This window comes from Medicago truncatula, chromosome 8, assembly GCF_003473485.1.
Source record: "Medicago truncatula cultivar Jemalong A17 chromosome 8, MtrunA17r5.0-ANR, whole genome shotgun sequence".
Taxonomy (NCBI): Eukaryota; Viridiplantae; Streptophyta; class Magnoliopsida; order Fabales; family Fabaceae; genus Medicago; species Medicago truncatula.
This window is the reverse complement of record NC_053049.1, coordinates 32217292-32241005: the sequence shown is the minus strand read 5'-3', so window position 1 is coordinate 32241005 and position 23714 is coordinate 32217292. Positions and strand designations below refer to the sequence as shown.

At 31.0% G+C, this 23714-nt stretch overlaps 1 protein-coding gene across 1 annotated transcript; it reads left to right on the top strand.

Annotated features, from left to right (window-relative positions):
* The first annotated feature begins 5348 nt into the window (after nt 1-5348).
* On the top strand, nt 5349-8209 carry LOC25501526 (NADPH-dependent aldo-keto reductase, chloroplastic). Its single transcript, XM_013590768.3, has 7 exons — nt 5349-5516; nt 5612-5662; nt 5749-5825; nt 5912-5999; nt 6922-7209; nt 7331-7573; nt 7926-8209. The coding sequence occupies exons 1-7, from the start codon at nt 5391-5393 to the stop codon at nt 8010-8012; spliced, it is 960 nt and encodes a 319-aa protein (XP_013446222.1). The 5' UTR covers nt 5349-5390; the 3' UTR covers nt 8013-8209.
* The last annotated feature ends 15505 nt before the right edge of the window (nt 8210-23714 follow it).

Genomic DNA, 23714 nt, shown 5'->3' with positions numbered 1-23714 from the left:
TATATGTTTCATCCATTTATTTTATTTTATTTGATAGTGCACTCCCTCACCACAATTATGTATGTGCAGAGTGTTTATTGATGTCGGTCTAGTTTTTCACATTTGAAATAACCACTATTAGACGTAATAAACTGTTTACTTGTAAATGTTGTACTTCCGGTTCTTTCAAGGAAAATTTTGGAGCAAAAACAGGCATACCAAACTTTATGAGCACTATTTCAACAATTGTATTTACTCACAGTGTTCTTTAACGATCCCTTTCCACAACTGCTTTCACTTTTCTTAAGTTTGGTGCAAGTATGAAATGAATTAATGAAAATACACAATAATGATTAATAATGAAAGGTAGAACACTAACAATAAAAAGAAGGGTTCCCTAAAAAGGAGGGAACAAATAGTCTTATAAATTACGGTGTTCATTGAGGAAGCATGAGAAAATTATAAATAAAAAACAAAAAGATAATTGAAATAAATGATAAAAGCAAATTTAGTACGCATGAAACTGCCAAATCCATAATAAATAAAGTATTAACTGCAAACAACCTCATATAGAACCTATAAAAACAAACATAAAAAAATAATCAATGTTCAAAACCTTGTAAATTCTCTTCTCCCAAAAAATAATGGTCATCATCAATCAAAAGAGAAAATAAAAAAAGAAGATTGAAATATAAAAGAAAAAGAAGTTGGAAAGAAGAATGTGTAGCCTGATCGTAAGCATTAAAAAACATAGAGAAAGAAACTTAGTTTGGGGATAATGGAACGAAAAAAAGACTAACAAAGGGTAAGACTGATCCGTAACCGCCGTTTTTGGCAAGATGTGGCTTCTCTCACATATTATTATCTTGCTATTCTCCCTTCTTTTTCACATATCCATTTTGAAAGTGAAAATCTATGTATGTTATACTGCTGCCAAGGAGTTATATTTTTGTTTTTGATAAAATTGCTAACTAACATCAAGTAAGGGCATTTTGGGATTTACAAAAAAAGGCTACACCAAAAAATAGTATTGCCTTTATTAATAGGTATAGATTAAGGAGAAAACTTAGGTCCAATTCCTTAGATGCTTTTCGTATGGTTCTTAACTAAAAATACATATTTTTTGGATATAACAAACTTTGAGAAAATTATGGATTTGAGGAAATTATGGTAAATTTAGTTAAAAACCATACGAAAAGCACCTAAGGAATTGTACCTAAATTTTATCCATAAATATATATATATATATATATATATATATATATTTTCAAAATCCTTTTTTTTATAGCTTCTAAATCTTCACCTCTTTTGCAAACATCAATGGATTTTACCACAACAAAAAAAATAATCAATGGATATGTTACCAAGTCATATTTTTTTCCTTTTGAAAGAATGTTACCAAGTTACATGAAAGTATTCCTCAATTTGCATTGCATAGGTATGTGATTTTGATTTCTTTTGTTTTTTTGCGTGTCTATGAATCGTACCTAACTCAATTTTGCATGTTTAGATCATACGTTAATTGAGTTTCTTTAATCCAATCCAATAATGTTAATCTCGGAAGTCGTGATGCGCTCTAGACTTGGAAGTCACTGCCCACTGGCCGTTAACAAAGAAGAAGAATGAAACCAATACATACCTACTCACTCCCTCCATTCATATTTATAAGCAAAAAATTACACATCTTTTTGGTCTATAATATATTTTTGCTTATAAGTCCCTTTAAAAATATATTTATGTTTTGTTATAAGAGAGCATTGTACGTGGAAAAGAAAAGAAAAGGAAAGGAAGAAAATTAAAAGCAGACTAACAGACTAATGAAATCTGTAGTTAGGTAGACCAAATCGATCACGAAAGAAATCAAAGTGAAGATCCCACGGTAACGTAGACAACCAAACTGAACCCTGAACTAAATGACCCAGAGTTTCCAACCTATCGGCGCAGTAGTTACCTTCGTGGTATATATGAGAAGAGATAACTTGAACACCAAAGGTTACATGCATTATCCTATCTATTCTGAATCGTTACCGGGACTAAAGAAGTGTTTCTAAAAATCATCAGAGCACTGTGGAGTCGCTCTCTAACAAAATATTCATCCACCCATTGCGAGCAGCATACTCAATGGCAAAGATGAAACCATGAAGCCCCAAGGAAAGTTCCTAAATGATCCCGGAATAACCTACGACAAGCAGTGTGACCTCCAATAACTGAACCATTAGTGTTAACCTTTTGCCGAGGAGAATAAGGAGCTTTCTATAAAACCATAATAATGTCCTTGACTCGTCGGTTATGTGGAGAAATCGAGAAGGAGTCAAGGAAGCTCGAATCCGATTCCAAACACTTACCAACCGAAGCATTACTGATCATACCTGCCAAAGAATGAATGCGAACCTTTGCAGCATGAAGAGAGATTGTGTTCAAAAAGAAACGTAAAGTGTTACGAGATATCCACATAGAATGCAGAGTGTGGATTACCGGAACCAAAAACAAATCGGAGAGAATGAACCGAGGCTAGATCCAACACACAATTTAGCTTGCCACCTAGCCAATTCCAAAATTCCATTGCAAAAGGACACCGAGACAATTACACAGCCACGACTCCCAAGTTTCTTTAATTTAATCTTTTCCCTTTTGTTTTTTTTTCTCAACAATGGCTCCTCTAACTTGTACTGGACCAAGCCGCCCCCTTTCCCCTCGAATTGACCCTTGTCCGACACATTTTAGCCCATTTCACTGGAGATAGTTCTCAGAATTCTCGTTGTTGGCTCGAACAATGCTGCTCACCAAGATCTGATGGATATTCTTAGATATAAATACAAAAAAGATCTGTTGAAGGACATTATTGATTGTTGCTCTTTAAGTAACGAGGATGAAGCTTCTGGTCCTATTCTCAATCTTGTAACCCATGTCTTGACTGCAACGGATGTTAAACCTCTACTGAACTTTGAAAATACTCTGAATAAATATTTTAATGCAGAAGTGATTAGTCGTGACTTTATTGGAAAGGTATTTTGTTTTCATCTCCCTTTTTCGTATTGACATGATTAGTGATTGTCATTTTGTCATGTGAGTTTTTTCTATTCCAGCTAGATTTAAATTTTTTTTCTCTAGTGTTGTTTTCTAAACGTTTGTTAAAATACATTTGTCATTTTGAAATGATTGATAAGAAAAAGTTTGAGTTTCATTTGAAAAAAAGAACCCATGTGTTGTTGGAGATATTGTTATGTTTAGTTGAACGTTTGACAAATTCTTTTTAGCACTCTCTATTAACTTAGGAGCCGGGGATGTGTAATTGTCTCGGTGTGTTGATTTTTTTTTTAAGTCGGAAGAAATTCAAGTAAAAATCCAAGATTTTATATTTGGTACTCTCAAGAATAACACGTTTAGACATTATCTTTATTTAGAGAAGAAAATACCAAAAAAATCTGCAAAACAAATTAAAAAATTGTAGTATGAACAAATAAATAAATAAATAAATAAATAAGGTTACGAATAAATTGTATCCTCTATTTTTTACTATTATTCAAGCGTGAGAGACATGTTGTGAAAAAGAAGCATGGAGAAAGCAAAATCAGAAGATGCGAAGAAGAGTTAACGCATTGGTGCATAAGCGATGTAGTGAGAACTGACACATGATTTGCACATGTCTCACTTAAGTCATGATTTAATTTCAACTGGTCCTTTTATCAAGAAGTTAGACCTCCTCCTTAAAAGTAGTTGATATAATCGTGCACCTCATTCGACACACACAATATTATACCATCTATCTATCTCTCTCACTTGATATAGTGAGAAGAGATTTTCAATATTTATCAATATCCTCCTATAACAATAAAGTGTTCAAATTGGACCTATACAAAATAAACATTTAAATATAAGCATTAATTAGACTATAATCTAATGAATTTTGGCTAAAACATATGTTTAATGTTTAATTTTTTATATAAAAAAATGTTACATATATCTTGTTACATTGTTTTTCTTTCTTTTTTTTTTATAGTTGGTTTTATACAAATTAGCTTAAAAAATGATTACAAATCTCACGATTCATATTAACTATTATTCACCAAACTACATATTAGTATTGTACATGTCAAACTGCATATTAGCACAGGACACTGCACTACTAATAATAATGAAGGTATCTGATATGAATCTCCAAAAAAATGTTCAACCATGAACCCTTACTTTTCCGAATTTCGTTAAGATGGTACTTTGCACTTAGAGCAAATATATTTGATTTGGCTAAAATCGAAACAACGAGAGAAATGTAAGCTAAATTTGTGGTCTACTAAGTTAAAATTTGGCTATTAATCTGTTAAAATAATTTGACTAATAAGCTTGATTCAATTTGTGGTCAGTTGTTGTTCAAATATTCTCATTTTCATTATGGACCAAAAAGAAGATAATACAAGTGTCTCCTTAGAAGTCACTTGGTTGGAGACTTGTTATTACATCTTGAGTTATTCAAGATTTGAACATCGAAAAAGGAAATAAAAATACACTCCATCCGTTTCAAAATATTTTATTTACATCTTGAGATAAGGGGAGTACATTGTTTTATTTTCAATCATGGCATTGATATCATGCATTTAATTAAAAAAAAAAATAGAGGTCGAGTTATATTTTGGATCCCTAAAAAAAAAAGTTTTTTTGACAAAAATAAAATGATATTCATTCATTCAAATCGAGAGATTACATCATTCAACACCGCTAAAAACGTAAAGGATGAATCTGCGAACAAACTCACAGCATCCAAGTTAATAGCATATAACGACATAATGCCTCCAAAAATATATGATAATATTAAAGTCACCGGAATATCCATGGTCTCCGGATCTGCAATGTTGACGTCCAAATCTTTGATTGAATAATCGATCTTTCAATAGGAATAAAATGAACACCGCAAGAAGACGGGAAAGCAAACAATGTCGCACAAGACGACGAACAACAAACCACCACACTTAGATGATGAAATCACAAAGAAAAAAACCTAGATCTCGCTTATTTAGATTGAAATAGAGAGAAAAAGATGAAGAGGAGTGATTTCATGTCAATAATTGACCCAAAACCACTCACCAATGAAGAAACAGGATGAGAAAACCTAGAGAGAGAAAATTAGGGCCGACTTGTTGGAGAGGGAGGGGAAGAGTAAAAAAAAAAAATCAATTTCATGAGTTGTCAAAGAAATTGAATGCATTCAAGATTTTTCTAATATTCGGAGAATGTAAATTTCAATTTCATGGTCAATGGTCAAATACACAATTAAGGCATAATTAATAAATACAGATATGAGATAACTCACCAATAACCAATTCTCAACCGTTAGAGAAGGACTGACAATATATTTTGAAAACTCCTACATGCATTTAGCTCCATTCTAACTTCTCATTCTTCTCACTTGCTTGACAATGTCCAAGGCAATTCAATTCTTTGATCTCAACACCGGAGCCAAGATCCCTTCCGTTGGCTTGGGAACTTGGCAAGCCGAGGACGATCCTGGCCTCGTTGCTGAAGCCGTCGCTACTGCCATCAAGGTAAATTTTCATTATCATTCATCCTTCCACTTGAGTTTTGGAAATCTCTTTGTATATAATATAATGAATAATGATATTTTCTTTGATACATACAGGCCGGTTACCGTCACATTGATTGTGCTCAATTATATGGCAATCAGAAGGAGGTAGCTATTTCATTTTTTGTTTTCTTAATGTTAATGCATATAATATGTGAAGGAAATGATTCATTGATTTCTTCTCTTGTTTGCAGATTGGCTTGGTGTTGAAGAAGTTGTTCGATGAGGGCGTAGTGAAGCGCGAAGATTTGTGGATTACCTCTAAACTCTGGTTTGTATGAATGTTTTAGCTAATTTATGAATGTGTTAGTCTTGTTCACTGTTTAGTAGTATCTAATAAGATGCTGTGCACTGCAGGAATACTGATCATGCTCCAGAAGATGTACCACTAGCATTGGAAAAGACTTTGGCAGAATTCCAGCTTGATTATGTTGATTTGTATCTTGTATGTAACAATTCTATCACTCAATCTTTTCATCTATGAAACACGGATACATGTTGTGTCCGACACTGACTTAACACCGACATATAATTATACTGAATTACGTGATTTTCTCAAATTATTAGCAGTGTCGACTTGTCAATGTCCGTGTCGTGACCGTATTCGTGCTTCATATATTTTCGTATATTCTCCTACTGCTTGGTTCTGATCATTACTTTCTTTCAAATGCGAAATCTGTTGTACATTGCTTGGTTAATAGACTGCATGTGCGTTATTATATAATTTGGTCTTTATATTTATATTTGTGAAGTTTTTATATCATATTGTATATTCCCTCAAAAAGATATCATATTGTATATGTAATGTGCTTTTCTTACTCAATATATTGGGTCTTAAACATTTTAGTTTTTAGGTTTAATTGAATTAATTCTTAATTAGAGTCCTTCATTATGAAAAGGAAAGTGAGATTTTGGTCTACTATGAACCCTATTCTTTAATTACCAAAAGATTCACTGTCCAATTCAAAATTTCACCATGAATTCATCCTCATACGTTGCATTTTTGTTATTTCATAATAAAAGATTCATTGTCCAATTCACAATTTTACATAGGATTGATGACTATAAGAATAAAATATTAAGAATAGATGACGGTTTATTTTTTTTGAAAGGATGGTTTATTTTGTTCAAATTAGCAATTGTTAATGTTACAAATAAAATTACTGAAACTATAATTTTGGGTGAAATAGTACATAATCTTTAATTTTATCAGACGAGTTTTTTGACACTATTATTTTAGTCACGCCAAAAATTTAGTCATGGATCCGGCCTAGGGTTTATTTCATCTAATTTCAAAATTTGATTTTTTAACAGTTTTATTTCAGACATAGACATACTCAATTTAACTGATGGTTCTTCCTTTTCAGATCCACTGGCCAGTTGCGATAAAGAAAGGACCAATAGGCGCCGAATTCACGGCTAAGGCTGAAGATCTTTTGATACCTAACTTAGCCGGCACATGGAAGGCAATGGAAGCATTGTATGATTCTGGCAAGGCAAGGGCTATAGGTGTAAGCAATTTCTCTATCAAGAAGTTGGGAGATTTGCTTGAGGTTGCTCGTGTTCCACCTGCTGTCAATCAAGTGGAATGCCATCCTTCCTGGAGGCAGGACAAACTCCGCGATTTCTGCAATTCCAAAGGTGTTCACTTCTCTGTAAGTTTCCGACTCTTAAATGATCATTATTTTGTTTCCGCACATTACGTTTACTATGTTCATGAAACCTTTTCGCTTTCTTAAGTCATTATATTTTTGCATGATTTTCTGTAATGTTTAGGGTTATTCACCTTTGGGCTCCCCAACCTGGCTTCACACTGATGTCCTTAAGCATCCAATTCTAAATGAGGTTGCTGAGAAACTAGGCAAGACTCCTGCTCAGGTAGCTCTTCGTTGGGGATTACAAATGGGTCATAGTGTGCTTCCCAAGAGTGCAAATGAAAAAAGGATAAAAGAAAACTTTGATGTTTTTGATTGGTCTATACCTGAACACTTGTTTGCTAAATTTGCTGAGATTGAACAGGTAAGTAGTATTTGATGGTTGCCCTAAGTCTACACCTATTGCTAGTCATTTTATATGTATGAAGCTATATCTGATTAAAGGAGTTGAGGAATGAAAAATCTAGGGTTAAATCCTGGTGAAGGAGATTTTTTTATTTTTTTTTGTGGTGTACGAGGTTCGAACTTCAGACCTTGCATATATTATATTATGCATTGTCCTTTCTTATTGAGCTAAGCTCGCAGGGACGAAGGAGAAAAATACTAACGTAACAACTAACATTTTCCATTAAAAAAAAAACCTATAGTGTTGAAGTTCTTCTTTATTTTCATGGAAATATTGTCTAGTTTTATGACAATGGCTTTTATTGTTACAGGCAAGATTACTGAGGGGTGACATATTTGTTCATGAAACCTATGGTGCCTACAGATCTGTTGAAGAACTTTGGGATGGTGAAATCTAAGCGGTCTTCTCATAGCTGATTTGGTTGGAAGATGGAAGAAGAGAAGACCTTTTGTCTTGGTGTTGTGTTCTTTTTTTAAATAATAATATTGTGTTGTTAGACTTGTCCAAACAAAACAAAAATGTGTTGTTAGACCGTTTACTTGATGAAATTTTATGAAGTGCTTGTTTTGAGACTCTATATATTAGCTTTCATTTCTTATAGCTTTTATAAAAAGATATTATAGTTTTCATATTTTTGTTATAACATTTTCTACAAAGAATTTACCCAAGAAAGCTTCAAATGATATATTAGTTTAAAGGGAACTTCTACGGTACACCCGCAATTTAAGGTGTACCGGTACTCTCGCTTACATTTTTATAAATTAACTATCATTTTTTATGAAAGAAATAGGTGTTTGTTGACATATATATTTTAGAAAATATCATTTTATAAGAAAAAACATCATTTCATTTTTTAGAAAAATCATACTAAATATTTCTACATTTTATTGTAAAAAATAATCAAAATTATCTATTATGAGTAATAGGAATTCAGAAAAATCAAATTTTATTGTGTTGACGTTTTTGGTAAATAAGATTTAGTTATTATAATTATAGGTGATAGAAAATATTTTTTTCCTACAAAAAATAAATCATTTAACTATTAATTTAAGGATTTGGTGTACCAATACACTCAAATTGTTGGGTGTACCATAGAATTTGCCTAGTTTAAATAGTTTCTCATAAAAAAAGTATATTTTTTAATTATTTATCATTTTGTTGCGACTTTTTTTTAATAAAAGTAAAAAAAAATATGCAAAAAAGGATAAAAGCTATGATAAGTTTAATTTCTTACAATATAAAAGTGAAATATATTTATTATCTATACCTATAATTTTAATCAAAATCAAATTAATTTTAATAAAAAATTGAGAAAAATTATTGTTCGTAATTTATACATATTAACGCTAGTTTAATATAAAGTGTTTATTATATAAATGCATATTACAGTCACTTAATTAACAAAACATATATCTGGTTTTGTAGTAGATGACACACTTGAGCCCTTTTTTAATAAGGAAATCAAACAAAGATTATGAAGAAAAATTGAATTGCTAGGAATTAAACACATGATCAACCGATAACTATCATATGTATGAGGGGACCTCCGACTCGGACGAGCACATCGAAAATATCGAAGTTATCTTGAACTACTTGAACGTCCGTGGGTCAGTAAAGTGTAAGTTATTCGTAACTAGGTGCCCTGACCTGGTATAAAAACCTCATAAGGAACCCTACTTCTTTTTTTTTGTCAAAATTTGTCTCTTAAATCACCAAACCAAATTGCTAAGCTCCCATTAGCTTTTATAAATAAATAAATAAAATATAGTTTTCATATTTTTGTTATAACATTTTTACAAAGAATTTTACGAAGAAAGCTTCAAATGAGATATTAGTTTAAATAGCTTGTTATGAAAAAATTATTTTATCATTTTGTTGCGACTTTTTTAATAATAAAAGTTCAAAAAATGCGTAAAAGGATAAACTATTTTGAGAGATACATTTTTGAACAATTACTTTTGAGGTATTTTATATAAAAAATAATAATAATAATACATGTGATTCTTTTTACAATTTTTTTTCTTCAAAAAGAGGTAGTTAGCAAAGTGTTAGGCTACCAAAATATATCGATAAAGAAACAAAAGGGAAGAAGAGGGGACCTAGCCAAAACTTCTTTAAATGATCGAAAAATATGCTATAGTTAACGTAAGATGACATTTTTTTTTAAGAACGTAACGTAAGATGACATGTCATCATATATATATATATATATATATATATATATATATATATATAGAGAGAGAGAGAGAGAGAGAGAGATCAATTATATCCAGCCCCCTTGCATTTTCAAGGAGTTTTCATTATAATCACTAAAGATTACAAATGTTCAATCATATAAGTAAGAGACTTTCAAATGCTCAAACACCCAAGCAAGATACTTCTAATGCTCAATCACAATTGAGAGAGACTTCTTACAATCTAACTCAATCAAATAAAAGATTATTTGGTTTTACACTTGATATACTGTCAGAGATGTAATCAATTACAAAATAGAGCAAGACTCTAAAGACTTAGAATTTCTAAGATATGAACTTAGTAAAACATTCTTAAGTGTTTACGCGCTTTTAAATTTGACAGAGTAAGGCACAAGTTAAAATTGAAGAGTCTTGTTGTGTTCTTCAAGTCTTCATCTCCTTATATAGAGAAGTATTTGAGAGACGTTGGAGAAATGTCAGTGCATTAAGAGTTCTTGAGAACCTATCAAATCAAGACGTTGGAATGTTGCCTGGTATGGTTAATGTTGTTTGAAAAGACATCTGAAACCCATTGCTGCAAGTAGAATTATCTGTTTCATTCTTTTTGTCCTTGGACTTAACTTAGCACGTGATTCAAAAGAAGACAAAATGTACTTGGTCATATCCTTAAAGCAGCCTTCTCATAAGAAGACAAAGCTGGCGTGGCTTCTTAGGTCCTACAAAAAAATAAGGAGTTTTTATCCTTTTCACCTAAAGTGATGACTGTTTTCCAATTTTCTACTTGATTAAGCAAAAAGACGTTTAACATGAGCTACATGTATTTCCATCTTTATTTTCTTCTTATTATAACCGAGTAATGTTAGGCATGCTAATAGGACCTGCATATATCGACACATAGTTTTCACGGAACACCGACAATTTAAGGGCACATAAAGTTATGTTTGTGCTTTTCCACCTAAAATGACACACTCTTCTTTATTTACCTCTCAATTAAGAAAAATACTATTGACATTGGACCCACATATTGAAAGGGGGCATAAAAGGAGATGTTAACATAATATCCACATGGCTAACGAGATTTTAGCTATAAAATTTAATCTTTTTCACCTAGGGTGATGATATCTTTCCAATTTTATATCTAATCAAGCATAAATATTTTTCAAAGCTTTCATATTGCAATTCTTTACCGTTCTTTCCATTTGAACACTTAATTTTTGAAAACTACAATAGATCCAAGTAATGTAATTCAAGCCAATGGTGCCCACATATTAATGAAAAGTGGTGAAACAAGGGGTTGTGTAGTTTTCACGTAACACCAACAATTTGACCACACTTTTCCAAATTAAGCGCAATACTTTCAACATTATATCCACATATTAAAAGGAAAACAAAGTACATGATTAACATGGTATTCACGTTGCTAACAATAGTTTAGCTACAAAAACAAAGTTTTCTTTAATCAATATCACTTAAAGTGGTGATCTCTTTCCAATTTTCTGCCTAATCACGTGAATATTTGTTTTACATGAGGACCACATATTTCAATCTTACTTACCTTCTTATTGCAAATTCTTTATTTCTGTTTCTCTTTGAATCCTTAATATTAAAAAACAACATTGAATCTCGAGTAATATCAATCAAACTAATGGAGCCCACATGTTAAAAGAAAGGCGAAAAATAAGGTGCTTACATAGTTTTAATGCAACAATGTCCATGTCAACTTTTCTATTCTGTTTAATTATATATTTATTTTACTATAGTTTGTTATAAATATTTGGCATATAACACGATCAAATTATTTTAGCAAATAAGAACAAAATAAATTCCTTTTATAGTATTCACTATTGTTCATATTGCAATGATATTATTTATATTGCAATGATATCTGATTGATTTTTTAAGGCTAAATTACCTTTTTGGTCCCTTAACTATTTAATTGGTTTCGGTTTGGTCCCTTAACTAAATTTTGATTTATCTTGATCCCTTAACTTTCTTTTTTGAATTATTTTGGTCCCTTAACTTTCTCTCCGTTATACATTTTGGTCATTCCCGTTAAATTTAATTAAAAAATGTTAGGGTTTATAATTCAGCAACAACACCATCAACAACAACAAGAAAAAAATCCAGAAACTCATAAAATTCATACACAAACCCAGCAAAATCCAAATTTTATAACAAAAACCATAAACAAGAAAAAATCATTTCTAACTCATCTTCCAATTATCTTTTCCATACAAATTCCAAAAGCATAAACAAAAATCATAATCATCATCATCTTTCAACTCTCAATAATCATAACCCAAAATCATAAGTCCAAAGACCAAATAAAAAAAAAAAACAAATGAGGCACATAAATTGCACCACATCCATGACAACAAACACAGGAAAACAACAAACACAACAAACCGCACACAAATCACACTCTCAATAATCATAACATAGAAAACATATCAATTGGGGAAAACGAAATTGATTATGGTTCTTAAATTGGGGGAAATGGAAAAACGATTAGGGTTCCAGAATTGGGGAAAACGAATTCAACAATTTACGATTTGAGAAAGAAATTGCTAGAATTGTTGGAATTGTTGTTGCTTAAATGATTTGTTGAAATGATTTATGGAATTGTTGTTGTTGAAATTGAGATTGGGTATATGTGGTTGTTGAAAAGAGAAGAGAAGAAAAGAGATTTTTTTTTTACTGTGAGAAGATGAAGATCTGGAAAATGTGAAACGGATCTGGAAATTTTAATGAAGAAGTTGAAGATAAGGAAAAAATATAATAAAAATTTCCAGAGCCAATGTTATAATGACATGTGTACAGCAGTTAATATTTTTTTTATTAAACTCTAACGTTTTTAATTAAATTTAACGGAAATGACCAAAACTTGTAACAAAGAGAAAGTTAAGGGACCAAAATAAATCAAAATTTAGTTAAGGAACCAAACCGAAACCAATTAAATAGTTAAGAGACCAAAAAGGTAATTTAAATAATATTATAAAATGGATAAAATTGTAAATATAACATTTTAAATCAAGTGTATACTTAAAAGAAAATTTTATGCACAATTGAAACTCCACACACAACTACGAGGTCAAGAGTTCCAACCCGGATGAAGGTATCAAACCTAACAATATCGACATTATCAGCTGAGTCATATCCTACAGATAAAGTATAATATAATTAATATTAATAATGCTTGTTCAAAAGAAATATTGATATTAGCAATGTTTAATATATTTACCTTAAAAAAATTGGTCTCGCATAATTTTTTCTCGCGTCAATGTCTCTCTTAATTATTTTCCAAATGAGATATTCATATTGAAGATTTTTCGATGAATTATAGGTTCATTGAATGTTTTTTAGCGTTTTCTACTGTCAATAATTCTCATAATTTATTTTTCATTTCAGATAGTCATATTCAAGATTTTTCGATAAATTATATGCCTATATAATAGTAAGAAATTGTAAATGAAGCCACACAAACAAATATTTGTGATCTTATACATCATCTCCCCTTGTGATCTTATACATCATCCCCCCTATAATTCCAATTCCTAAATCTTATAAGAGTGTACCTTGTTTCTGTCATCATATTGTTCTCCACTTTCATATTATTTCAATTTCATGATCTCACATCAATGCAACTCCCTTTTATATGTATGAAGCTATCTGATTAAAGGCGTTGCCCTAAGTCTACACCTATTGCTAGTCATTTTATATGTATGAAGCTATCTGATTAAAGGCGTTGAGGAATGAAAAATCTAGGGTTAAAACCTAGCGAAGGAGAAAAATACTAACGTAACAACTAACATTTTCCATTAAAAAAAACCTATAGTGGGTTTGAAGTTCTTCTTTACTTTCATGGAAATATTGTCTAGTTTTATGACAATGGTTTTTATTGTTACAGGCTACTGAGGGGTGACATATTTGTTCATGAAACCTATGGTGCCTACAGATCTCTTGAAGAACTTTGGGATGGTGAAATCTAAACAGTCTTCTCATGTTATGTTACCAATGGCATCAAAAAATTATGGCATCCAAGTATTTCTCTCTTCTCATAGTTGATTTGGTTGGTAGATGGAATAAGAGAAGACCTTTTGTCTTTGTGTTGTGTTTTTTTTTTTAAATAATAATATCGTGTTGTTAGACTCGTCCAAAAAAAAAAAATGTTGTGTTGTTATATTGTAGACTTCATGAAATTTTATTAAGTGCTTGTTTTAAGACTCTATATATTATAGTTTTCATTTATTATAGCTTTTATTAAAAGAAATTATAGTTTTCATATTTTTGGTATAACATATTCTACAAAGAATTTAACGAAGAAAACTTGAAATGAGATAATAGTTTAAATAGTTTCTCAAAAAAAAGTATATTCTTGAGGTATTATTTTTTTAAAAAAATATGTGATTTTTTTTATGATAAAACTATATTTCATTTTCAATAGTTATATTTTGACAATAAAAATATGTAGTTACTACTGTTTTTTAATAAGTTTTTACAAAATTTATTTTAAGAAATATAAAGTAAACATTTTTTACTCTATAGCAAATAAGCTAAATCTCAAAAGTTGGAGAATTCATTTTGTAGAAGGGCATTAATGACAAACAGTGGTAAACTCCCGAGTGTTGAAGGCCACATATTTATATAGGTGAATTATTTAAACAATCATTCGTATGATAACTTTTAAGACAACCATAACTTTACAAAGAAAAGTATGTCAAAGTTATCCAAATCAAATTAGAGTATATGCGTTAATATTGAAAGATAGATCCCTACTAAAAAAATCACAAAATGTTTAGAAAAAGTCATCATTTATTTAAATTGTTGTAAAAAAAAAAGGTGTATGCAATGCAATATCTATATTCTATATAAAAAAAAGTAGACCATTTTGATCTGACTTTTTTTCTTTTCAATTATACCATTAAGCAAATTTGATCACAAGAACGTTATTTTGTTGATATCATTCAAAAAGATACAAATTTATACTATATTTGTTATATTTTTTTTAAAGATATTCTTTTTTTGGTTACAAAAATTTTAGGGTGAGGGGATGGTGCCCCAGTCCAAGGCAGGGAAGACCTTCGGGCTCAAAGAACACTTACAAAGGTAATTATTTACCTCCCTTCAAAGGCACTAGCGGGGCTCGACCCCGGGTTCTCTCAGATTCAAGACCTGTCTTTTTGCAATATGAAAGATATTCAAAAAGATAAGTTTAATTTCTTACAATATGAAAGTGCAATATATTTATTATCTATACCTATGATTTGAATCAAAATCAAATTAATTTTAATTAAAAATTTAGAAAAATTATTGTTTGTAATTTATATGCATGAATGCTAGTTTGATACAAAGTCTTTATTATATAAATATATATTAAAGTCACTTAATTAACAAAACATATATATGGTTTTGTAGTAGATGACACACTTGAGTTATTTTTTTTATAAGGAATTCAAACAAATATTATGAACAAAATCTACCCATAACTATCATATGTATGACAGGACCTCCGACCCGACGAGCACATCAAGAACATCAAAGTTGTCTTGAGCTACTTGTTGTGGGTCAGTAAAATGTAAATTATTCGTAACTACCCTATGTCTAGTTCTTTTTTTGTCAAGATTTTGTCTCTTAAAACTCACCAAACCAAATTGCTAAGCTCGTTATAGCTTTTGTAAATAAATAAATAAATATAATATGGTTTTCATATTTTTGTGATAACATTTTTAAAGAATTTTACGAAGAAAGCTTCAAATGAGATATTAGTTTAAATATCTTGTCATAAAAAAAATTATTTTATCATTTTGTTGTGACTTTTTTTAATAATAAAAGTTCAAAAAATGCGTAAAAGGATTAGCTATTTTGAGAGATGCATTTTTCAACAATTACTTTTGAGGTTTTTTTATTAAAAAAATGTGATTCTTTATACAATATTTTTTTTTTTGTTGCAAAAAGAGGTAGCTAGCAAAGTGCTAGGCTATCAAAATATATTGATAAAGAAACAAAAGTAGGGGACCAAAGTCAACCTTTTTAAATAACCGAAAAAACATACTAAAAATAACGTAAGTATCTAATATAGGGTTACACCTACTACAAAAATAAACTAAAGAATTTTCTAATAAAACTTAATAGCAAACAAAAATAAATAAAATAAAAACAACATTAAATTAAATAAATAAAGGTTCATCTAAGAACTTTAACCTAAAAAGATTTAGTTACACATGGTAACTAAAAACAAATTTCTAAAGATAAAAACATACCTTAGAAAATCAAGGAGAAGGTAGAAACTCTGTTGAAGATTTAAAGATGCCTTCCTCTTGAACTGCTTCAGTTTTGAACAAGAAATTCTGAATGAGGAAGGTTGATATTAATAGTGAGAGTTTCTACCTGAGTTTGGGCTAAAAGTGTGGGCTTTACCCAAAAAAGCAGGAAAAAACGCTTGAGCCCCTCGCTTTTTGGATGTACGGGGCGCATGAGAAATGCCTTAGGCGCATGTCAGAGCATGGAAAATCATGCCCTAGGCGCGTGGAAAATTCGCTAGGCGCATGGTTTGTAAAAACAATTCCCTAGGCCTCTTCCTGAGTCCAAATTTTTCGATTTTCCGTCGTTTTAGTTCTTCGTTTTCAAATAACTTGCATCGGAACTTGGGGAACATAATTCCTCCCCCTTGTAAGTCTCATGAGGCATCTTGAATCATCATTATTGGTCTTCCTAAGTCTTCACAAATATTCGGATGTTCTTGATTTGCCGATTTGCATGATTTCTTCGTGAATTACTTCAAAATCCCCCTAAAATTGCTATCTTTAGAGAAAACTAGAATTAGAGACTCAAATATAGAAAATATTAAAAAGGTACCAAAATCATAGGCAATCGTTCTAATACACTTCCTTTTTGCTGCTAAAACCTACTGAAAATAACTAAAAAAACATGCTAAGAATAACGTAAGATGACCTGTCATCACAACCCCAAACTTAAATTGTTGCTTGTCCTCAAGTAACGAAAGAAAAACACAATTTATTCTTTACATTTTTTCAAGAAAAAAATACCTTTCTGGGAGTTGTGCTTAGGAATCATTTGTTACATTTGTAGCAAAGTAGCAATTAACTTACCACAGTACATTCAAGCAGGTCTGGCTCGGCGAAAGTAACCTATATTTTCAGCCATACTCTTTTCTATGATACACGTATGTATCTCCTAAAGTTAGTAGGGTTGGTCACGATATTTTCCCACTCCAGTCATCACATGAATTTGATACAATTCTAAACAGACAGTTAAGTTAAAGTTATTCACACACTTAGAGGACTTTGATGGTTATAACTTGGCTAAGATTAAGGGTGGATATATTTTGGGAAAGTAGGCCGATAAAAGAACTTGGAGTTAGTTCACTAATCTAAGGATTCATACTAAACTTTCATGAACTGTCATCATTCCTTCCTTGATTCAAACAAAATAGGTAAAATAGTAGAACTATTTGTCTTTTTATTTTTGATAGAAAGATAAACATTTTTTTAAGAGACCATTTTTTGGTTCTTGATTTTTTTTTTCTATTTTTTTGTGTGTGGAGGTCCATGGTCATCTACATTTTTTTCTTTTTCAGAAAAATGTGTTCTACTATTACCCCATGTAACACCCCGTTTTCCCAACTTGAAAATTTCACATATAAATCAGAGTATTTCAACTTAAACGGAATGTCACACTTCTTTTCATAAAATCATAAACAGAATAAAATAACTATTTATCCTTCAAATTCAACAACATATCATTTATTACATCGCATCGGAATTTATTCAACATTTAAACATCTTTGGCACCAAGGCCTCAACATAAAATCTCTTAAAGTTATTCCAACAACATGTTCATGAAAGTTCATAAAATAATACGTAAGGAATAGAAAGTAACAACAAAATTCACATCCTGTTGCGTATCAGAGCACCTAAGACACAAGTGAGAGAATCGACTCACTTCATAGCTAAACTTGATTACTGCAAGTTACCCATACGAAGAGCAACATTTCCAAGCAGAAGGGGTGAAATTTTACATTCAATAATAATAAGCATATAATTCATCAAATACATTTAACAACTTAAACTTCATCAATTAATAACATTAAATCTTCTTATAATGCTTCATTAATAACTCAATCAACTTCTAATCATTATTAACTTCATATTCATCGCATTATATACATCATCATATAGCACATAATAATCAAATCATAATCATCATCATATAACATCATAAATCATCACATCATATCATAACGACATAAACAACAACGATTAATAAATATTAATACTTCACTTAGTTCTGTATTAACAACTCATTGACAAATGACAACTTAACGACAATGCGACTTCTACAACTTAAACTCAACATATGCAACTTCAACTTCTTAATCATGCATGTGGTACCAATCCAGGGCATCAAGCCCTCAACGTATAAGCGTAAATAGGCTCATAGGGCATCAAGCCCTCAAGTTACAGGGCATCAAGCCCTCGACTTAAATGAGTATGCAATGGACTCAACATCTTACGACTTAACAACTTAAACATCTCATATGACTTCAATAATTTGGATCAACATCTTACAACTTAACAACTTAGACATCTTAATGGTATTAATTCATCACAACAGCAAGACATCATCATTTAAACATATGCAGCAATCACCATCGATAATAATCATCATATATAACAATTACAACTTCATATCAACGTCTTTCACAATATATAAATATTTTCACATTTAATCATCAAAGTAAATCATTAATATTAATCATCTTATTCATCCTCTCTGAACCTCATTATAATCATTAACAACTTCATTTCTATCCCAAGATCAATTCACAACATAGGTTAAACACTCTTTCCCATCTTAATTGAACTCATATTACTTCTAGTTTTGAGGGTTGGAATTATTCTATAAGTTTCGGATTAACTTAGAAATGATTATTCTAAATTTTCCTAAGATTTCACTAAGACCTCCTTGGAGTATTTTCATTATAACTCAAAAACTAAAATTCATTTTCGAGTCAAACCAAAGACACTAGAAAGCTAACAAAATTATCTACAACTTTCATGTTTACACCAAAACCCAGTTCAAAACGGAAACGTGTGAAAAAGACGCAAGAACATGAAACAGGAGATGCTGTCACTCTGCAGCTCTCGGGAAAAACCCATTTTTCACCCCAAAATCCCAATTTTGACTTCCCAATGCCCAAATTTGATTCCAAAACTTGTGTAACCATTTCTATACATGATAAGGCACTCAAAACCATATAAAACTTGACCCAAATCATTATTTTAGAAGTTCACCAATTATCAACCTAATTCATCGCATTATCTACTCTTTCTACAATCAATTTTAGTTTCAAACTCTAATTCTACAACATCAAAACTTATTAACAACTACAAGGTTAAACCCTTTTTCAGGATTACATACTTATGATTAAAGAAGGTTAGTTTCACCCTTACCTTAAATTAGATGATCGGACTCTACAAGATTGCTCTTCTTCTCACAAGATTCTCTTCTTCTCTGATCTTCTCTTGGTTTTCTCCTTTTTTCTCCAAAAACAGGTTTCACATAATCCTTATTTTCTAATTCTAACTCTCCCCTTTTATATAAATCATTAACCTACTTATTTTCTCTTATTTTCAAATCTTCCCTCCAAGTCTCAGTATTCTATTCTAATATATATATATATATAAATATAATATAAAATATTTCTATAACAAATAACAAATATACCTCTATAACAAATATATTTCTATAACATATATATTTCTACACCAAATAAGAAATATATTTCTACACCAGATAACATATATATTTCTACACCAAATAACATATATATTTCTACACCAAATAACATAATATTTCCACACCAAATAACATAATATATTTGTACATCAGATAACATGTATATTTCTACACCAAATAACAAATATATTATACTAATAAATACCAACATATATCATAACAAAATATCACTCATCTAATTTCCAAAACAACCCCCACAACTTAATCTTATTTTATTTTCAAATCCTATTCTATTAAATAATAAAATAAGCCACTTAATAAATCAACAACACGTCACAATAATCATATAAATCACATAAGTCATAAAAATAGACTCTAAACTCAATAAAATATTCAAATAATAAAATAGCGCGTTACACCCCACCCCCAACTTCAAATGTTGTTAACTCCAAACAGCAACCCCAAACTTAGTTTCAAAACATGTGCAATCATAATAATACATATCTAACTCCAAGTGGAATCAAACAAGGTGCATTTAAAGTGTAGGACTGTGACATGATTCGTCACTAAAAAGAAAGAAATTTTATCAGGAGGCTTAAAGTATTTTCACAAAGGAAAATAAGAATATAAAAGGGTGGCTTGAAAGGCTCAAGGTACCAATTTTTTTTTGTCTCGTGTGTAATATAACCTAACTGATCGTCTGTAAAGAACAACCGCAAATTCAAGTAAAAATAACATTCATATGGAACACTCATAATTGGAAATATTTAAGTATCTAACAACCTAGAATGGATATGGAACTATTTGGCTCTGAATCTCATCATTTATGTTATTCAGAAAAGAGATGATGATCGAGGTAACTAAAAACAAATTACTAAAGATAAAACATACACTAGAAAATCAAGGAGAATATACAAACTCTCCTGAAGCTCCAAAGATGCCTTCCTCTTGAACTGGTTCAGTTTTGAACAAGAAATTCTGAATGAGGAAAGCTGATATTAATATTGAAAGTTTCTACCTGTATTTGGGTTAAAAGTGCGGGCTTTACCCACAAAAAGCAGGAAAAAATGCTTGAGCCCCTCGCTTTTCAGATGCACAGGGCGCATGACAAATGCCTTAGGTGCATATGAGAGCATGGGAAACCATGCCCTAGGCCCATGGAAAAAGCCCTAGCCGCATGGCTATTCCCTAGGCGCATGGTTTGTAAGGTCCAAATTCTCTGATTTTTCATCGTTTTAGATCTTCGTCTTCAAATAACTTGCCTCAGAACTTGAGAAACATAATTCCGCCCTCTTGTAAGTCTTCAAATAACCACTATCTTCGATCCAATTTTCCCACCAAAATACATGTCACTAAATTGTAATTCTTCTAATATCTCTATCATAGGCCAAAACTAAATTAATGTGAAACATCAAATGGAGTTAATTAAGCACATGTAACACAATATATGATTATCCACAACATACGACTACTGGAGAACGAGCGACATTGCCTTTTTTTTATTGAGAAAATTGTGTTTTGTTTGTCCAAGTAAAGGGGTTTTCAAAAGGGTTTATGTTTTTGTTTTAATTAAATAAAAAGAAAAATACAAAACTTTACTTGTCTTTAAAAAGAACTTGAATTAGTGGAGTTGGGATTTTAGTAAAATGCTAGTGAGAGTAGGCTTGCTAACTTACTCCTTCATGTTTTTTAGAGAGAGAGAGAGAGTGTAACAGCCCGATTTTTAGCTAGATTTATTTTAATTACTTTTATTATGTGTTATATGTGTTTGTGTGTGATTAATCTTCATTAGGTTCATTTTCATGGGTTTCCGTGTTAGAAGGATATTTTAGTCATTTTAGACTTAGTGGTATTTTGGTCATTTTGTGAGAATGGGTAAAATTATAATTTTGGTGGGAATTACTTTTAGTGATTAGTGAGAATAGTTATTTCATTAAGTTACTAGAGTAAATTGAGATTTTACCGTTTAGTGACCGTTAGTGACATTTTACCGTTATTAGTTAAATATCGTTTGAAGTGTAGAAATATTTTTGGTTTGAATAGAAATGAGTTAAGTCCACTAGAAACTAGGTTAAACCCATTAAGGGTCATACCTAAAAAGTTGTCTTAGAAAAATATCACTTCATTCATTTCATAAGATATTTTCTAGAGAGAGGTAGAGAGAGAAAGTTGGAGAAGAGAAGAACAAGGGTTAGAGAGAAGAGGAACTTGAAGAATTCAAAGGTTTAAAGAATCATAGGAGCAAAAGTGAAGCTAGAGCTAATAGTTGGAGATAATTAAGGTAAGGGGGTTAGTTTTTATCATAATCATTTAGTTAATTCTTTTTCTCTTGTTCTATGCATAATTGATTATGAGAATAAGTGATTATCATGAACCCAATCTTTGAAATTCGTGCTTATGTTGTAGAGATATGTTTGAATATGTTAATTTGATGTTAAATGAATTGTTGATGATGAAATTGCAAGTTCATGATGTATGAAAATGGGTAGTTTGTAAATTATGCTCAATTGGTGAATTATGCATGGTTGTTGATGAATTGTGATATGTTTCATGATCAATGGTTGTTGTTGTTGTTTAGTCATATTGTTGATGATGATACATGGCTTGGGTTTGCATGATTCATGATTTGTTGTTGAGAAATGGTTTGTTGTTGGTGTTTTGGTGTAAATGGGTTGATTATGATTTTGGATGTGAACTTGATGATTTGAAGTGGTATAAGTGTTATTTACAAGTGTTATGATTATGGGTAATGTTTGATTTAATTTGGGAGTCTTGTATTTAAATCTAGTGATTTAAGAGTGATTTTTGAGTGAAAAACGCATTGTTAAGCTGATTTTTGAACTACAGTGAAGCCCAAAATCGGCCCCCGATTTGCCAAAATCGGCCTCCGATTTCTGATCTGATTTTCCAGTTTTGGTTCGACGAAAATCGGCCACCGATTGGTCAAAATCGGCCCCCGATTTGTCAAAATCGGCCATCGATTTTCTGTCAGGCAAATCTGGAAAACATTTACATTTTTCACTCGTTTCTGTTTTGAATTGGTTTTTCGTGTAAACATGAAAGGTTTAGATAATTGTGTTAGCTTTCTAATGGCTTTGGTTTGACTTCCAAATGATTTTTAGAACTTGAGTTATGATCAAATTACTAAACATGGGTCATGTGGATTTTTGTGAAAACTTATCATAACTTTTTCTATGAACCGTGAAACTTTTACAAACTTGATATGGGTTTTGATCGGAGATGTTTTATTGAGTCAATTACCTTATGAATGGTTGTGATTATTCTTGTATGACTAAGTGAAGTTGTATGAATGAATGATTGTATTGGATATGATGTTTATCATGAGATGTGTATGCTATCTTACTAGAATATAAGGAATGTTTGAATTGGTGAAACTAAATGTGATAGTTGATGTTGAATGACATTGATGATTATTGATAATCATGTTGATATGTGATGATGAATACTATGATTTAATTGTGAATGGACATGTTTTCTTGATAATGCAAATGATGTGGAGATGAACAACATAATTGGGTGTCGTCCTATATATTGTGGAGAAAATTGTGATTGTTGTCGCATTATCGAGTCTTGTTACATGTCCATGCATCATAGTCGTGTAGTTGTAAAAGGGTTGAGCTCTTTTACTTCGGAGATTTTGTAAGGCGGGTGTGAACCCTTACATACAATGTGATTTGTTCCATCGAAGGTGACGACCTTTTGGAGATTTGGTACCACATGCATTTATATGTCAATAAGTGCATATCATGACATGAGTCTTATTTGATATATGTGATTGGTGATTGTTCATGAAATGTGAGTAATGATTATTCATGATAAATGTAATTGGTGATTGTGAATGAATAGTTGTGAATTGATAATTGTTAATGTGATTGATGATTATTGATGTGAGATATTGGGGTGTGATGTAATTATTAATGTGTGACTACTATTGATCAAATGCATGATGTTAATTGAAATATTCATGTTAACTGCTATTTGAATTATGATAATGTAATACTTACCCCCAGTGGTTTTAACCGCCTACCTGCCTGTATGGATGGGTAGACGTTGTGCAGGAGTAGTGCTTGGTGAGTTTGTGCTTGGTGATATCCGGAGCTTTCTCCGATATCGGTGTTGAGTCG

Coding starts and splice junctions, on each gene's coding strand:
- LOC25501526 (XM_013590768.3), top strand. CDS start 5,391: ATGTCCAAGGCAATTCAATTCTTTGATCTCAACACCGGAGCCAAGATC. Junction 5,663..5,748: donor TATATGGCAATCAGAAGGAG/GTAGCTATTTCA, acceptor TCTTGTTTGCAG/ATTGGCTTGGTGTTGAAGAA. Junction 7,210..7,330: donor CCAAAGGTGTTCACTTCTCT/GTAAGTTTCCGA, acceptor TGTAATGTTTAG/GGTTATTCACCTTTGGGCTC.